A 15,889-nucleotide genomic window follows, 5' to 3' on the forward strand; every position below is an offset into this window, starting at 1 on the left:
TGCGCTGAAAGTGTAGCTGCTAGAATAAGAATAGCCTGGGCAAAGTTTAGAGAGCTCTTACCCCTGCTGGCGACAAAGGGACTCTCACTCAGAGTAAAAGGCAGACTGTATGACGCATGCGTACGAACAGCCATGCTACATGGCAGTGAAACATGGGCTGTAACCGCTGAGGACATACGTAAGCTCGCAAGGAATGAAGCCAGTATGCTCCGTTGGATGTGTAATGTCAATGTGAATACCCGTCAGAGTGTAAGTATCTTGAGAGAAAAGCTGAACATTAGAAGCATCAGTTGTGCTTTGCAAGAGAGACGATTGCGCTGGTATGGACATGTGGTGAGAATGGATGAGGATAGCTGCGTGAAAAAGTGCCAATCCCTAACAGTTGAGGGAACCTGTGGAAGAGGTAGGTCCAGGAAGACCTGGGCTGAGGTGGTGAGGCAAGACCTTCGTACATTGGGCCTCAACGAGGCGATGACTACTGACCGAGACCTTTGGAAATGTGCTGTGCGTGAGAAGACCCGGCAAGCCAAGTAAGATCGTTGCCAGTGCCCCTGGACTGGCTCTTGTGCGGGTGGCACATGAGATGCACCATTTTGAGCGTGGCCGTTGCCAGTACCGCCTGACTGGCTCCCGTAGGATTTTCGAGTGAGATCGTTGCCAGTGCCCCTGGACTGGCCTGTGCGGGTGGCACATAAAAGACACCATTTCGAGCGTGGCCGTTTTCATGCGGGTGACACGTAAAAGCACCCACTACACTCTCTGAGTGGTTGGCGTTAGGAAGGGCATCCAGCTGTAGAAACTCTGCCAAATTAGATTGGAGCCTGGTGTTGCCATCCGGTTTCACCAGTCCTCAGTCAAATCGTCCAACCCATGCTAGCATGGAAAGCAGACGTTAAACGATGATGATGATGATGATGATGATGGGTTGTACATTTATTTAATGTTCTTCCTACAGGTAAGATGAAATTTTTTATGTTCACCACTCACTAACAAGTTTGCCAGTATATATATACAGTGAAGCTTTACAATGGCATCGTATATTATCGACTGTTATTTCAAGTAAATATTGATGCATTGTTGTACCACTATCTTATTTATATATATATAAATATAGGTCAATTAATATCATATACATATTGACATGTTTTATGCACATTTACAGTTATGAGTTGTGTGGTTATGTGAAGTGTATGTGGATAGGATCTGTGTATATATAAATATGTCAGTAAGTATAGAAAAAAATGACTGAGTAAATTACAAATTAAAAAGAAACACACCAAATTATAGTGAACCAAATTCCTTTCAATTTCAGACCCAGCTGGTAATTTAAATCACACACAGAGTAGTTTTCAAAGAGTACATCTGATCATATTGACGGCTTAAACAGTAAATATGGCAGTTTTGACAGTTTAAATAATACATCTGATTTGCAGAGCCATTAAGATGACAGTACACATTTAACTCTCAACAAACCAGCAGGGAGCTTCTACATATCAAGTCATTAAGAATGAAATGTCCGATTTTAAACTGAAAGTTTATTTTACTTTATCTCAACAAAAAACAATGCAGTTAATCAAAGTATGCACCTAAATTATTAACATGATTTTGCCATTTCATCGGTAGCTTATTTATGCCGGCAACGAAGAATTCTGGAGAGCAAGGTAATGAAATCACAAAAGGTTGTTTTTGCATCTTCTTCAGATCTGAAGTTTTTTCCTTGCAAAATGTTGTCTAATGCCTGGAAAACGTGCTAGTCAGTTGGTGCAAAGTCTGGTGAATATGGTAGATAACAGTGTACTTCCAAGTTCAGTTCCTGTAACTTGAGTAGCGTTCTTTGTGCAACATGTGATTGACCTGTCTCTGTTGACCAATCTCAGTTGTTTAATTGTAAGTTCACTCACCATTGCATCCAATTGGTTGATGTATACATCCACTGTAATTGACTTACCAGGTCTCATGAAGCTATAGTGGGTGACACCAGCACTGGACCACCAAACAGACACCATTAGCTTTTTTTGGTGAATATTCTTTTTTGGATTGTGTTTTGGCACTTCGTCTCTATCCAATGACTGTGCAGAACACTTGCTATTGTTGAAAAGAATCTATTTTTCATTACACATAACAATACAATGCAAAAATGGTTCACTTTTACACTGTGACAGCAAAGGACCAATTTCAAGATGATGTGTCATTTGATACTCGTTCAATTCGTGTGGTACCCACTTGTCCAGCTTCTTTACCTTGCTGATTTGTTTCAGATGGTCCAATATAGTTGGAATCAAAATAGTGAATAAGTTGGCAGAGCGAGGAAAACCATTTAAATGAGTGCATGATGGAAGCAGCAAATGACTTGTGTCCTAAAAAAGCTAACATGTTTGGCTATATCAGTCTTTCAATAAGTTCATTTGTGCAGAGAATAGAACTTGGAGAGAATATACAGTTACAGATACATGAGAAAGCTAAGAAATTTTTGTGGTATTCTCTTGCAAATGAGTCTAGTGATCTCTCTAGTACGTCACAACTTCTTTGTGGTGTTAATTGCAACTTTGAGGTTATAGAAGAAATGGCATCATTTGCAATATACATGGAACAACAACTGGAGAAGATATTTTCATAGAGGTGCAGAAAACTTTGCAAAACTATAACCTTCAGTGGAATCAGCTTCGGTGTGTTACAGTCGATGGAGGAAAAAACATGGCAGGAGTGAGGAAGGGTTTGGTAGGGCAGATTCAGACCAAGTTGAAGGAGCTTCAACTTGGGCAGATTCAGACCAAGTTGAAGGAGCTGTTTATACACTTCATTATACATATATGCATCTTTGTGTTTATCACTAACCCCTTGACAACCTGCATTGGTTAGCTTATGTCTCCCATAACTTAGTAATTTTGCAAAAAGCGACCAATAAAATAAGTACAGGAGTCCATTTGACCAATGAAACTTTCCAGAGCAGTGTCCCAATAAAGCTGTAGTCTAATGACTGAATCAGGTAAAATATTTTTTTTTAATCTATGAAAATGACTCACCTTTATGGCCACCCTGTTACAAATAGCTTTGGACAATTTGAGCCAGGTAGGAAGTTCAAGGATATCCATCAACACAGTCTCATCTAGCTCTAGATTAGCAAGTTCTCCTTCACCTCGAAGAGCACTCAAACTGATTTTGTCAGGTGATAGATTCTTGGTGAACCTGGTATGAAAAATAAGATAAACAATATTTTGATTAAAAAACATCTTCCACAAAGGTTCACACAACAACAATTAAGGAGAGAAATATTTGTTTAATTTTCTTATGTCACATATTCTTATACTAGCATAGCTGGATTATTATTTTTATATTTTAAGTGAAAAGAAGTGAGATGGCAGAATCAGTAGCATGCCAGGCAAAATGCTTAGCAACATTTTGTCCATTTTTGTTCAAATTCCCTCAAGGTTTATTTTGTCTTTCATCCTTTTGGTGGGAAGGTCGTTAAAATAAGTACCACTTGAACACTGGGGTCAATATAATTGACCTGCCCTCATCCCTGAAATTGCTGGGCTTGTGCCAAAATTTGGAATCAATATTTTGTCTATAAGTGCAATTGTTTTTATATATGAATATCCTTCCTACTGCTAGGCCCTCAATCTTGAAATAAACAAGGTACATGCATTTGTAGCTTAGCCCCAAAGCAGTCTTGTTATAGAAGATAAACTTATAATCAAAGACATTCCAATCATGACCATCCTTATGTTTTGATCTTTTTCAGACATTGTATATCAAAGACTACATTGATGAGATTTTCCTTTTCAAAAAGGTAATGTGCTTTGAGGAAAATTTGGTTGTCATTTCTAGCAAGACAAGCAACTATATAGTCTCCCTCATTGGCATGTATAACTGACAAACTGGCATTATCTACAGTTGTAATAGTATGATTGAATCTGTAGCGTGGTTCTCAACCAGCCAGAGGTATGTTATATCTGGAGTTATAGATATATGGATCATTCCTTGATCATTTGACTGACAGCTACATGTTATAGATGTGGTTGATCAAGACTGACTTGTGGTTACACAACAGTTCAATACTTATATTTGTTTGTTCAATGTTGCTCACTGAATGGTGAGGCTTAGGAGAACAATTAGAACTGATTGCTGAAATTTTCTGTTTTAAGGGGGTTCTGCTGAAAGAGCAAATAAGTGTATGTGCACCAGATTATTCTCTTTTGTCTTCTGTGAAACCCAAATTTTCACAAGTGTTGTTCTAACAAACTTGTCACACAATCATGTGTAGCAACATTAATAGTAATAAGTATTAATTTTATAATCTGATGTTCCTCATTATAGTAGTAAGTTCTTCTTTAATTAGCCAAACACAATTACATAGTGGGGGAAAAAATAACACAGTTTAAGGAAGCTAGCAATGCTTTGGTATCAGCAACAAAATAAAAGCAATAACAGCTATTATAGCAATTACATTCTCTTTTATAAATATATATATTTCAAATATTATGATAAATGTCAATATAGTGCTATTGTCTGTTACCAACCAGAAATTAAGCTGCTCTGCTACCAATGGCAATTTATCCAGAATAGAATAGTTCACAGCTGCGAATTGATGATACTAGGGGGCTATACAACCCATGACAGCAGATACTATTGTCAATGAATAACTAACAAGTGTTAACTTAAGATTCGGAACTTTTATCATTTATGGATATAGTAAAGGCCAAAAAAAAAAACCTCAGCATACCTTTTCTTTAAATTATATGAAAATGTCTTAACATGGTCACTGGGTTACCAAACATTAAAAAGCCTGCTATGTCTATAACAAATCTCTAAATCTACTTACAGTTAGACTTCAATTTTCTGAGCAAAGCAAAGAGCAAATATTTTCGTTCAAATTATTTAGGGATATAGACACAAGCATGACAGTGTGGTAAGAAGTTCGCTTTCCAACCACATAGATTCAAGTTCAGTCTCATTGCATAGCACTTTGGGCAAGTGTCTTCTACTATAGCCCTGGGCCAACCAAAACCTTGTGAGCAGATTTTGGAAGGCAGAAGCTGAAAGAATCCCATATGTACATGTGTGTGTGTGTGTGTGTGTGTGTGTGTGTGTGTGTGTGTGTGTGTGTGTGTGTGTGTGTGTGTGTGTGTGTGTGTGTGTGTGTGTGTGTGTGTGTGTGTGTGTGTGTGTGTGTGTGTGTGTGTGTGTGTGTGTGTGTGTGTGTGTGTGTGTGTGTGTGTGTGTGTGTGTGTGTGTGTGTGTGTGTGTGTGTGTGTGTGTGTGTGTGTGTGTGTGTGTGTGTGTGTGTGTGTGTGTGTGTGTGTGTGTGTGTGTGTGTGTGTGTGTGTGTGTGTGTGTGTTTTTGATTTGATGTCATGAACAATGCTGTCATGCAAGCAGTGTCCTTCAATTCCAATCTCCTACAAAAACAATGTCTGGCCACAGGGAATATTACCTTACTTGGAAACAGGTGAGGGTCGGCGACAGGAAGGGCATCCAGCTATAGAAAATCCACCTCAACAAATACTCTCTGACCCATGCAAGCATGGAAAAGTGGACATAAAAACAATGATGCTGATATTGATAATGATAATGATGATGTCTGGTTAACTGATCTCATCATAAACAAAAGAAGCCATACTGAAAATAATTAATTACTCAAAGCCTTTTTAAAGAAGGTACTGGACTATTTGTTTGTAAGATTAGTAGAGCTTTTACAGAGTTTTTATGTCATTCAATCAATAATCAATAAAATATTGTACCATCATGAAACCTTTGATGTTTTTTCACCACAATAAAAAACCCTCATAAAATTTCACTTTTCTGTTTTCAGTTGTCAATAATGTTCACTTTCTCTTCACAGGTATGGTATCACCAACAAACACAAATACTTGTAATACATTTCAACATTGTTTAACCCTTTAGCTGTGTCAAATGTAATGCTTGTCTACTGGCATTGTTTTCAGTTAATCATGTGTTATCTCACAGCTATGGGATTTCAATGATGTGATTGTTTATTTGAAGGATGATATAGAATAGGTATAAGAGGCTAGATCTTGCTGATTTGGACATAAAACAAGTAGGATATTTTGGCAGATAAGACCAATTTAAATGCTAAAGTGTTAAATTAACATACTGAGACCCAACTAGTGGACAGTTTTAGACACATGGTACTTTTGGTGACTATAAACAAAAGATGCAATTATGACATCAGTATAGGTAACACTTTTTGGTATAACATTTTTACATGTTCTTGGAATTCACATTTAACAATTTGTAAATAAAAGCTGAAGTTGTAGTACCAGTGTTTTCTCAAGTTTGGTTTATATACAGTTTGGTTAATTAAGTAATCACAGGATTTTGAAATTTTGTTTGGATAATCTGACATTCAAATAACTGATGTTTGGCTAACTGAGATTTGAGTACATATCTTATTTAACAGATTGATAAGCTATTAGCCAACATGCTCATAATTTAAGTAGATAAAGTAATAGCAGTATGTGTTCATAGGCTGGGTAAATAAGATATCAATCTGCTTGTTCATAAGCTGTGAAATTGGATCCATTGCAGATATTTTAGTGTGTTTCTGTCCAAAACACTTTATTCTATGATGCCTTAGTCCACCTTCTGTTAGGAAATGTTATATATTATTAACTTATTGCATTCAATTCAGAGAGTGACTTGTCACTTATTGTGATTTCAAAACTGATACAGGAGCAAACATTATAAATAATATTATAAACAATTCTTTAAAATAAACCAATTCACTTCTAGGAGATACAATATGATTATTTTGCTAATATTATTGTAAAGTTCAACTATTTGCTTACATGTGATATAGACTTTTTTTAAAGTGGCTAACAACTCAGTGTCAGAGAGTTTGGCTATTCAACTGAGTAAAACTTCTGAATGTAAGGGATCACATGTGACTACAGCTTTAACTGGATAAACTGAGTCTGTTTGACACAGCAATAGTTCACCAGTGAAGCAACAGACTTCCATTGTGTGACTCAGATATGAGAGACACTTGGCTGTGATACTTTGCTACTACAGCAAGAATGAAAAGAAAAAACTTTTGGACACTATTGTCAATAAGCAAATGAGGTTTTTTTTTTATTAAAAGTCAAAGGATTGGTACTTTGACCAAATCTGAAAGCTTGCAGATCATTGGCAGAAGGTCGTAGAAAATGATGGTCTTTATTTTGAAGAATAGTTGTTGTTTTTGAACAAATTATTGCATTAAAAAAATCATTATTTTAACAAAGCACACAAACTTTTTCCTCAACTCAGTATTTAAATAAACCAAAGTTTAAAAATGATGACCTTAAACTAAAGTAAAATAACTTGATGCATCGTACAAAAAGTTTTGGAAAATTTGATGTAGTAATGAAAACCGGAAATAGAACAGATATTAGGAATGTTACTGAATGTATAAAAAAATAATGGTTTATGGAATGAATGTGAAAAAATGTTGATAGTTCAATATTAAGTCATGCGCTAAAAGTACAGGACAAGAGGTTGTTTAGGATTAACATTAACACTGTTCTCAAAAGATATATTACAATATTATTTTGAGGCAAGGGCATTACCAATACACATTAAACCATTAGTCATAACAAGACAGAGAAAACTAATTAATGCAGGACCTTTAAAAAAATAGTTCCACTGGGAAGCTATAAATGAATCTCTCTTTTAGTGGTTGTATGAAAGCTAGATGGAGATCTCGGAATATGTGGAGACTAATAATAATTCCCAAATCCAAATAGGGAATTGATATCTCATTCTCTCCCCCACCTCTCTCTCTCTCTCTCCCTTTCCCTCCTCTCCCTCTCTCTCTCTATCCCCCCCTCTCTCTCTCTCTCTCTCTGGAATAAATTATTTTATCAAATGGGATTTAAAAGAAACTTATGAACAAAGACATATAAGTTCATACCCAAGAGGAGTGTAGAAACATATGCTGCAATGGGTCTATTAAGATGGGTGTGTACTCCATAAGGAACTAAAACAGCTAGCACCAGGTTTCAAAGAGCAGTTAAACATGCTGGAAATAACATTACTAATGTTTTATTTATGAAGCTGATGTATATATATTGGTGCAAAATATGTAGAAAATCTATATGTTAAGGTGGATAAAAAATACCATAAAATGGTTGGAATCGTCAGGTTTGGTGATCAATGGAACTAAGTCTGCATAACAGACTGATGAATAATAATTTTGGAAGATATAGATGGCTGAGAACAGAGTGTTTATCACCAGACCACTGCTTAATAGTGAGAATTATGGGTATAAAACCACTGAAGGATAAGAAGCAATTAGAATCTTTTCTTGGACTTGTCAATTTCTGTTGGAGATATATTGGTCATTATTCAGACTGCATATTACCCCTTGCATCACTTCTTAAATGTTATCATGGAGAGCCCAAATACCATGAAAAAAAAAGTCATTTGATGGCATGGAACTGATGTTAATATCACAGCCAGTGATCCTGATTTACAATGTTGTAAAAAAGGGTTACCGTGACAACTGGTGCCAGTGCAAAGGTTACATTAAAAATGATTTCACAACACAGTCACTCTGAATATTTGTCAAGAGCATAAGCCACAAGTGAAACAAAATATTCAAATATTGAGAGGAAAGCCTTGGTGACTGCATGGATATGTGTGCATGTGCATAATACTTGTATCAACAACTTGGTTACTGATATATATTCTGGGTAGCCAGAAGTAATGAGAATCATGAATAAAGAAGCAGATACAGTTAGGCAAGTATTAAGAACTGAGTTTTTTTTTTAAATGATGCTCAGAAAACATTAGCATCTGACAAAACCAGTGAATTTCATGATAATAACTTATGTTAGGTTGATAATTAAAATTGGTCTCAGATTACAAGACACAAGATTTGAATTTTAGCAAACACTTGTGGTTTACTGAAATTAACATCTATTTGTTTTGTTCTTTTTAAGAAGGGCTTCACTAATGACTATTTGATTATGACTATCTTATGTAAAAAGATTTAAAACATCACATGTCTGATGCTTTGTCACAGTGACTCTTAACCTGTGTGATAGTGACCCCTTAGTGGTAACGGTGGTGGTTGTGGTACAGTCTTTGTGAGCTCACAAGGAATTGTTAAAGGTGAGGTACTAGGTGATTTTTCTTAGAAATAATATATCTATACCAGAAACACTGCTTAAATTTTAAACACATTTTCACAAAAAAATCATTGCAGTTTGAATATGAATGGAGCATTGTGTTATCTTTAAGCAGAAACATGACAGATGATATGTCAAGGTCAAATATGACTTCATTAAGTAAGTCATTGCATTCTTTTGTAATCTCATAGAATTTCAAATTAAAATTTCACTAATTCACACAAATATCCCAAAAGCAATGAATGCTGGATAAGAAAGCATAAGAACATGAATAATAATAAATAACTTCAAAAATTTACAGTCATTTATTATCTGGATTATTTTAATCAAGCAAAACTTGTTTGATTAAAATATTTTATCTGGTATATTAAAATTACCTTTAATAATTAGAGTAGTTGCTTTGTTGTTGAATGGTCATTTAAGTCATTGAAAAATAAGTTAGCTGAAGATGATATTTTATGCAAAGGAGACTTAATTATTGCACCAAGAAGATTTATGATAAGAGTATGATGGTGTACATTGAGGTTCATCAGTCACAAGAAATCACTTGAAATTAGAATCATTGTGGCCAGCATGCAAGATAAAAAGAACATCTGACCTCAGGAAAGTCAACTTGTTTTACACAATCATCTGTCACTATAAAAATTTGATGTATTGGTATATTTTGCACAAAGACACACACACACACACACACACACACACTCTATCTCTCTCTCTCTCTCTTTTCACTTATTCACTCTCTCTCTCTTTTTCTTCCTCCCTCTCTTGTGACAGAAGGCAAGTCATAACTCACACTTTTTCAAATTACAAACAGATGGTGGACCTTTTGTTGCAACAGTCAGAGTATAAAACAACTCTGCAACAATGAAATACTGTGACAAGGGAGGACGTAATACAGGTGACCAGCTTCAATTTTCCAGTCACCTGTACATCTGCATCTTCTGTTGAAGTGCCACAGGTATCTAGGAAGCAGAACTTTGGTCTTGCCATACTTATGTGTCTTTGTCATTGTGGGAACCCATTGGTGGAAGCATAAAGGGTGTAGAAGTTGGTGACTAGCACTGCTTATGCTAAAATAAGAGTTAAATTAACTCCAAAGCCACTAAAGCACAATACTTAATGACTGACAAAGGGTAAGTTCTAACTGCTAATAAGCCACCCTTTTAATTTGTTATATATATATATATATAAGCATGTAATATATTTAACCAATATAACATGTAACAAGATAACTAGCTGGATATCAAATGCCAATATCAAATGTCTACTGGTATTCTTTCAGCTTTGTGTCCAAACAAATTGTCCTAGACAAGATATCATTTTGTCCATTTGCCAACATTCTTTCCCTGGTATATTTCTGAGATATCAGGAGAAAATATAATTCGGTTAAAAAGTGGACAATATCAGCTAAATATTGATTGCTATTATGCAATCTTACAAGGAGGACACTAAATAATCACAGAAGTATTTCATTAGCTCAGTTGACACCTCAAACTAACATTAGCTATTAGCTTTCAGATTACTGTCAAATCTGAGGCTTATTTATTCACATAGTTTTGAATTAATCATGCATTATCTCATAGCTTCAAGATTTTGATGCTGTACTTTTTGATTTTCAGAATGACATTGTAGGATAGGTGAGAGGCCAGATCTGGTCAGTTTGAACTTAAAACAGAATATTTGGGCTGGATATGGCCAGTTGAAATGATAAAGGATTAAATACCATTAGATAATAGCATAAGAAGATATTTTTTAGATAGTCTGAGAGTATGATTGTAATATGGCTACTGATTCAACAGTTGCAGATTACTGGTTGAAGAGAACAAATGAGTGGGGAAATAATAGAAAAAGGATGCAGCAATAAGGACCAAGACACAGATCAGCATGGAATAACAAATGACACAATGAAAATGGTATAATGATGATGATGGTCACTCCCATTGATTTCAACGTATGAGTATTTCAAGGAGAGGATTTAAAGAAAAAAAAAGTGAGTAAAAGAGACAACTACTTTTAAAGATAAAAGAACAAAAGAAGCTGCATCTATTTGTGATAGATGCATGAATGTAATTTGAGTCCATGATTAGATTTTGCTATGAAGTCACAATGGGGACACTGATGATTCTGATTGTGTCTGTTGATTGCAGTATATAATTTCTGTTATTGTTCTGTTTCTTCAATTCAAATTGTTTTGATGCTTCACAACACATTCTATGCCATGCAGATCAATGTAGGCAATGTGCAACCCCACACTGCAAAGACAACATCACAGAAGATCGAAGAGCTTGGTCGGGAAAAAATTCTTCATCCACCTTATTCTCCTGAACTTGCTCCTTCAGACTACCATTTGTTTCGTAGTTTACAGAATCATTTGGGGGACATAACTTTCGCAAGCCAGGAGGAGGTCGAAAGTGACATTTCAGAGTTCTTCGCTCTGAAACCAAAAGAGTTTTACATTGATGGGACTAAAACGGTTGTAAATAGATGGAAGGAAGTCATAGATAATCAGGGAAGGTACAGTGATGGTTAAATTTCAATCAAATATAACATTTGATCACTTGTTTTCTTTATTCAAAATTCGGACAGAACTTATGGAATGACCTGATACCTGCTGAAACATTGTGTTTGTAAGTGTTAAACCAAATTTTCAACAAAAAAACAACAGTCATAAACTTCTTACATTCATCTTTCCTGTTCGATATTTCCCTATTACTTTTGATTACACCGTGTGTTTTTTATCTATTCTGGCATTAAATTTGTCTATCAATATGACATTGTCATGATCTGGAATTTTACTGACAACTCTCAGCAACTTGAGAGTTATGTTCTTGTTTGGTTGCTGATAAAGAAGGTGCATATGCTCTGAGAATGTGCATAAATGAGGAATTACCTATGGGTATACAAAATGTCATGAGACAATCATCCACAGTTTGAGGGATAGATGGCAACTTGTAAAATAAAGTCGATTTAATGGAAAAACCAACAACATGAATTATTAGCTCATCTGCCAGCTTTCCATTCCAAAAATATGTATAGCTGCTTTCAACTTCCAAACTTATTAATGACAACGCTTTGTTTTTTTAGTGTTCCTTTTCTCACTCCGCCTCCCATATCAGGGAATCAGTGCTACACGTCGATAGGACTGCTTGACACACAAAGGAGGATACAAGTGCTTTGAATTTTACAATGAGTCAGTCATCAGCCTCTGTACTGCCTATGTGTGAGATTCTGGCTAGGAACTTCCAGTAACACCCTTTTCTTGTTCTCATTGCTATATTCCATCACCATAGGACTTTCAACTTGCCTTCAAACTACCTTCACAATGAATTTGTTTTAAGTGGTATGGGCTTGTGTCACCTTACACACTCTCTCGTTCAAATAGCCAAGACTCCAGTGCATATTAATGCCACGTATGGAAAAGGCTGTCTGGATGCAGGGCTAGTGGCTCAGGAGCACTCAAGATGAAAATTGCTCAGGCTTCAATAACACCTAATAAACAACAACAACAATAAATATATATTGTCATTACTATTCATATGATGTTCATGATTCTCACTGGAAAACAGATGACATCAGTTGGGCCTGTATCCTCATCTGACCACTACTCAGAAGCTAGCTCCTAGTTTGTAGTTCTTTCATCTTCATCTCAAGGAAGAAGCTTGGTGACAACCTTGGTGACAACCTGTCAGTGACAGGTTGTGACCAAAGTGACTAAGGAGTCCTATCTACCCTAATTTTTAAATCAGAGTGTTCCTTCTCCTAGACAGACTGCTACCAAAGCTAACAAGTTCTGTCACATATATGTATGTATATTTTGTAGAATTCAGTAAAACTAAATTGAAATTCATGTTCCCTGCAGACTGAATAATTTGCCATTTCAGAAATAGTTAAATATTCAATTTTTTTAACATTGACCTAAAAATGTTTGTAGGTCAGCAAGAAAGTCAAGAATCAAAACTGAAAAACTTTAAGTAAAAATAACACAGAAAAGAATATGAAAAGCAACAGTTCCATTATCACATATTAGGGATTGCACTTACAGACAGAACCAGTAAATCTAAACATCTCTACCAAGGGGCGTGACAATATAAGTAGTAGAACAAACATATGATCCAAAGTGTGGAGTATCTAAGTAAAAGGTTAGTTAATGTAATGAGGAGCTGAATGAAAATTAATTGAGCTGTAACTTTGGGTAACTTATCTGTAGTCAAATCAAACGGTTGACATTATGTTTGGAAAAGTATAAATACTGCAACTTGTGCTTATTGAAGAAAGCTTGCCACAAACGTTAACGCAACCGTGTCAGTGCTGCATAAAAACACCCATGCCAGTGGCACATAAAAAGCACCCAGCACACTTTAAGCGGTTAGTATTAGGAGGAGCATCCAGCCATAGAAACTATGCCTCAACAGACAGCTTGAGTTTGGAGAGCTCCCTGCCAGCCGGCTCCATGTCAAACCATCCAACCCATGCCAGCATGGTAAGTGGATGTTAAACAATGATGATGATCATGATGATGAATGAGACATTATTTACTTTTTGATTAATAGAATGAATCATTTTCATTGATCTTCATCCCCCTTTAGAGAGAAAATGAGGCTCAATAAAATTTGTACCTGCAATATACTAGGGGCTTTTCAAGCAATCCTGTCCTCTCTATGATAAAACTGAACTTTGAATCATTAAAGCAGCAGCAGTAGCAGTATCAAAATTAAAAACAGCAATATACATCTTTGACAGAGGCATAAAAACATGTTGACTATATTTCAGAGAAAGAGAAATGAGAAACTGTGGTATTCATGCTTTTTTCAAAAAGTAAAAATGAAGTAAGACAAAGTAATGTCTGCAAACCTTTATCTGAAACATTGGTAACATAAGTGAAGTAGAATGACTATGAACAGATCAGTGACATAGTTTATAAGACACTTAGTTAAATGTATGCTTGTTATCTTAAATATATAAATATATAAGTGTGTCACTAATCCTTATTACAATAAAACAGAATAGCTGCAAAGAATTTGCAAATAGACATATTTTTTATATAAAACACAAGACTATGTAGATATACAATATATATATGTGTGTGTGTGTGTGTGTGTGTGTGTGTGTGTGTGTGTGTGTGTGTGTGTTAGACATAAAGTAAATATACTCTAAATATACAGTATGTACACTTGGTATACAAAAGTTGTGCAGTAGATGTACATGTTTACAGCAGATGGATAGTAGATATACACTACGTACACAGTAGGTCTAGAGTAGATATACAGTAGCATGGAGGTGATATAAAGATATACATTAACAACTACCAGGATCTGTCTTCTCATCTACTTTTTAACTTCTATGTGAATGACTTGCTTGCACACCTACAAATCATACCCAAATGATACCAGTCATATTCTTACACTAGTCACATCATAAAACATAAACCATACATCAATCACCTAGAAACTTGGATCCAAAGCACTTACCAAATCTCTCCTCTCATAAAAAAAACTAAAAAAACATCAAATACAATCCAAATATCAATCCCATTGACATTAATATATACATAAAAAAAGAAGAAAATACTTTGCATTGCGTGCCATACATCATCGTCGTTTAACGTCCGCTTTCCATGCTAGCATGGGTTGGACGATTTGACTGAGGACTGGTGAACCAGATGGCTACACCAGGCTCCAATCTGATTTGGCAGAGTTTCTACAGCTGGATGCCCTTCCTAACGCCAACCACTCCGAGAGTGTAGTGGGTGCTTTTACGTGCCACTGGCACGAAGGCCAGTCAGGCGGTAACTGGCAATGGCTACGCTCAAAATAGTGTATTTTACATGCCACCCACACAAGAGCCAGTCCAGCGGCACTGGCAATTGTACACAGTACATATAATATGGAAATTGCACAAAGATACTTTGTGGCTAACATAAAGACATCAGAACAGTAGCAAGCTAACAATACATTCAATGCATCAAGGATAATGCCAGTCTTACTTGGGCAACCAATCTCTCCACATCAAACTACAAAGTACACAAACCAATGCAGTCTGCATCATTACAGATTATACACAGAACACATCTGCAAACAACCTGCATAACACAGCAAAATTATAAGGAACACTGTCTAACCCTCCTAATCTCTACCCCCAAAACAGACAGACACACCTACAACACCCTTAATCAACAAAAGAGTCCTTATGTAGCCATTTGACCTGCCAGAAACAGTGAACTTCACCCTAACTTACACCCTACTATCTGGAAAAAGAGAAGAACAGACTGGACAATGTGATCTCAGACTGTATCTAAATCAAGGTAGGATAGTCACAGTTGGAATGCTTTTGATCATAGGTCTGCTCAATCAGAAACGATGGGTGGCTGGGCTAAACATTAACAAATAAAACATTATCTACAAAAAACACTTCCACTCAGCTCAGATAAACACAACACATAAAAACACAAAAACAGCTGAATTTATTGCTAATTTCTCAACTCTAATATGAAAGTTGTCCTTTGTTGAGTCAAGAAAACTGGAACAAGCAAATCTAGTTGACTTACAATAACTGTAAGTCCAAAACCTAACTTCACAGCATAATGTACTTCCTTGATTGTAGTTTTAAAATTTTCAGTAATAAACATGTGTCACCATTAGAGCACATTGTGGTATTATTGAGTATAGTGAATACTTATATAACAGCTGTCAATTTTAGTCATGTCACAGACTTTGTCCAACTACTTAACATTAAGTCACCTACTTCAATATAACTTACTA

The 15,889-nt window shown here is 35.8% G+C and overlaps 1 protein-coding gene across 3 annotated transcripts in view; it reads right to left on the reverse strand.

Moving 5' to 3' along the window:
* LOC106876333 (bridge-like lipid transfer protein family member 3B) overlaps window positions 1-15,889 on the reverse strand; it is a 79,501-nt gene that overhangs the window by 34,629 nt on the left and 28,983 nt on the right. For all 3 annotated transcript variants that reach the window (XM_089349443.1, XM_014924832.3, XM_014924833.3), the window contains exon 2: window positions 3,024-3,186. In XM_089349443.1, the coding sequence (XP_089205569.1) occupies window positions 3,024-3,092 (69 nt within the window). In that variant the 5' untranslated portion in view covers window positions 3,093-3,186. The remainder of the gene's footprint in view (window positions 1-3,023; window positions 3,187-15,889) is intronic.

Source organism: Octopus bimaculoides, chromosome 3, assembly GCF_046866305.1.
Source record: "Octopus bimaculoides isolate indiv1 chromosome 3, ASM4686630v1, whole genome shotgun sequence".
In the NCBI taxonomy this organism is placed as follows: domain Eukaryota; kingdom Metazoa; phylum Mollusca; class Cephalopoda; order Octopoda; family Octopodidae; genus Octopus; species Octopus bimaculoides.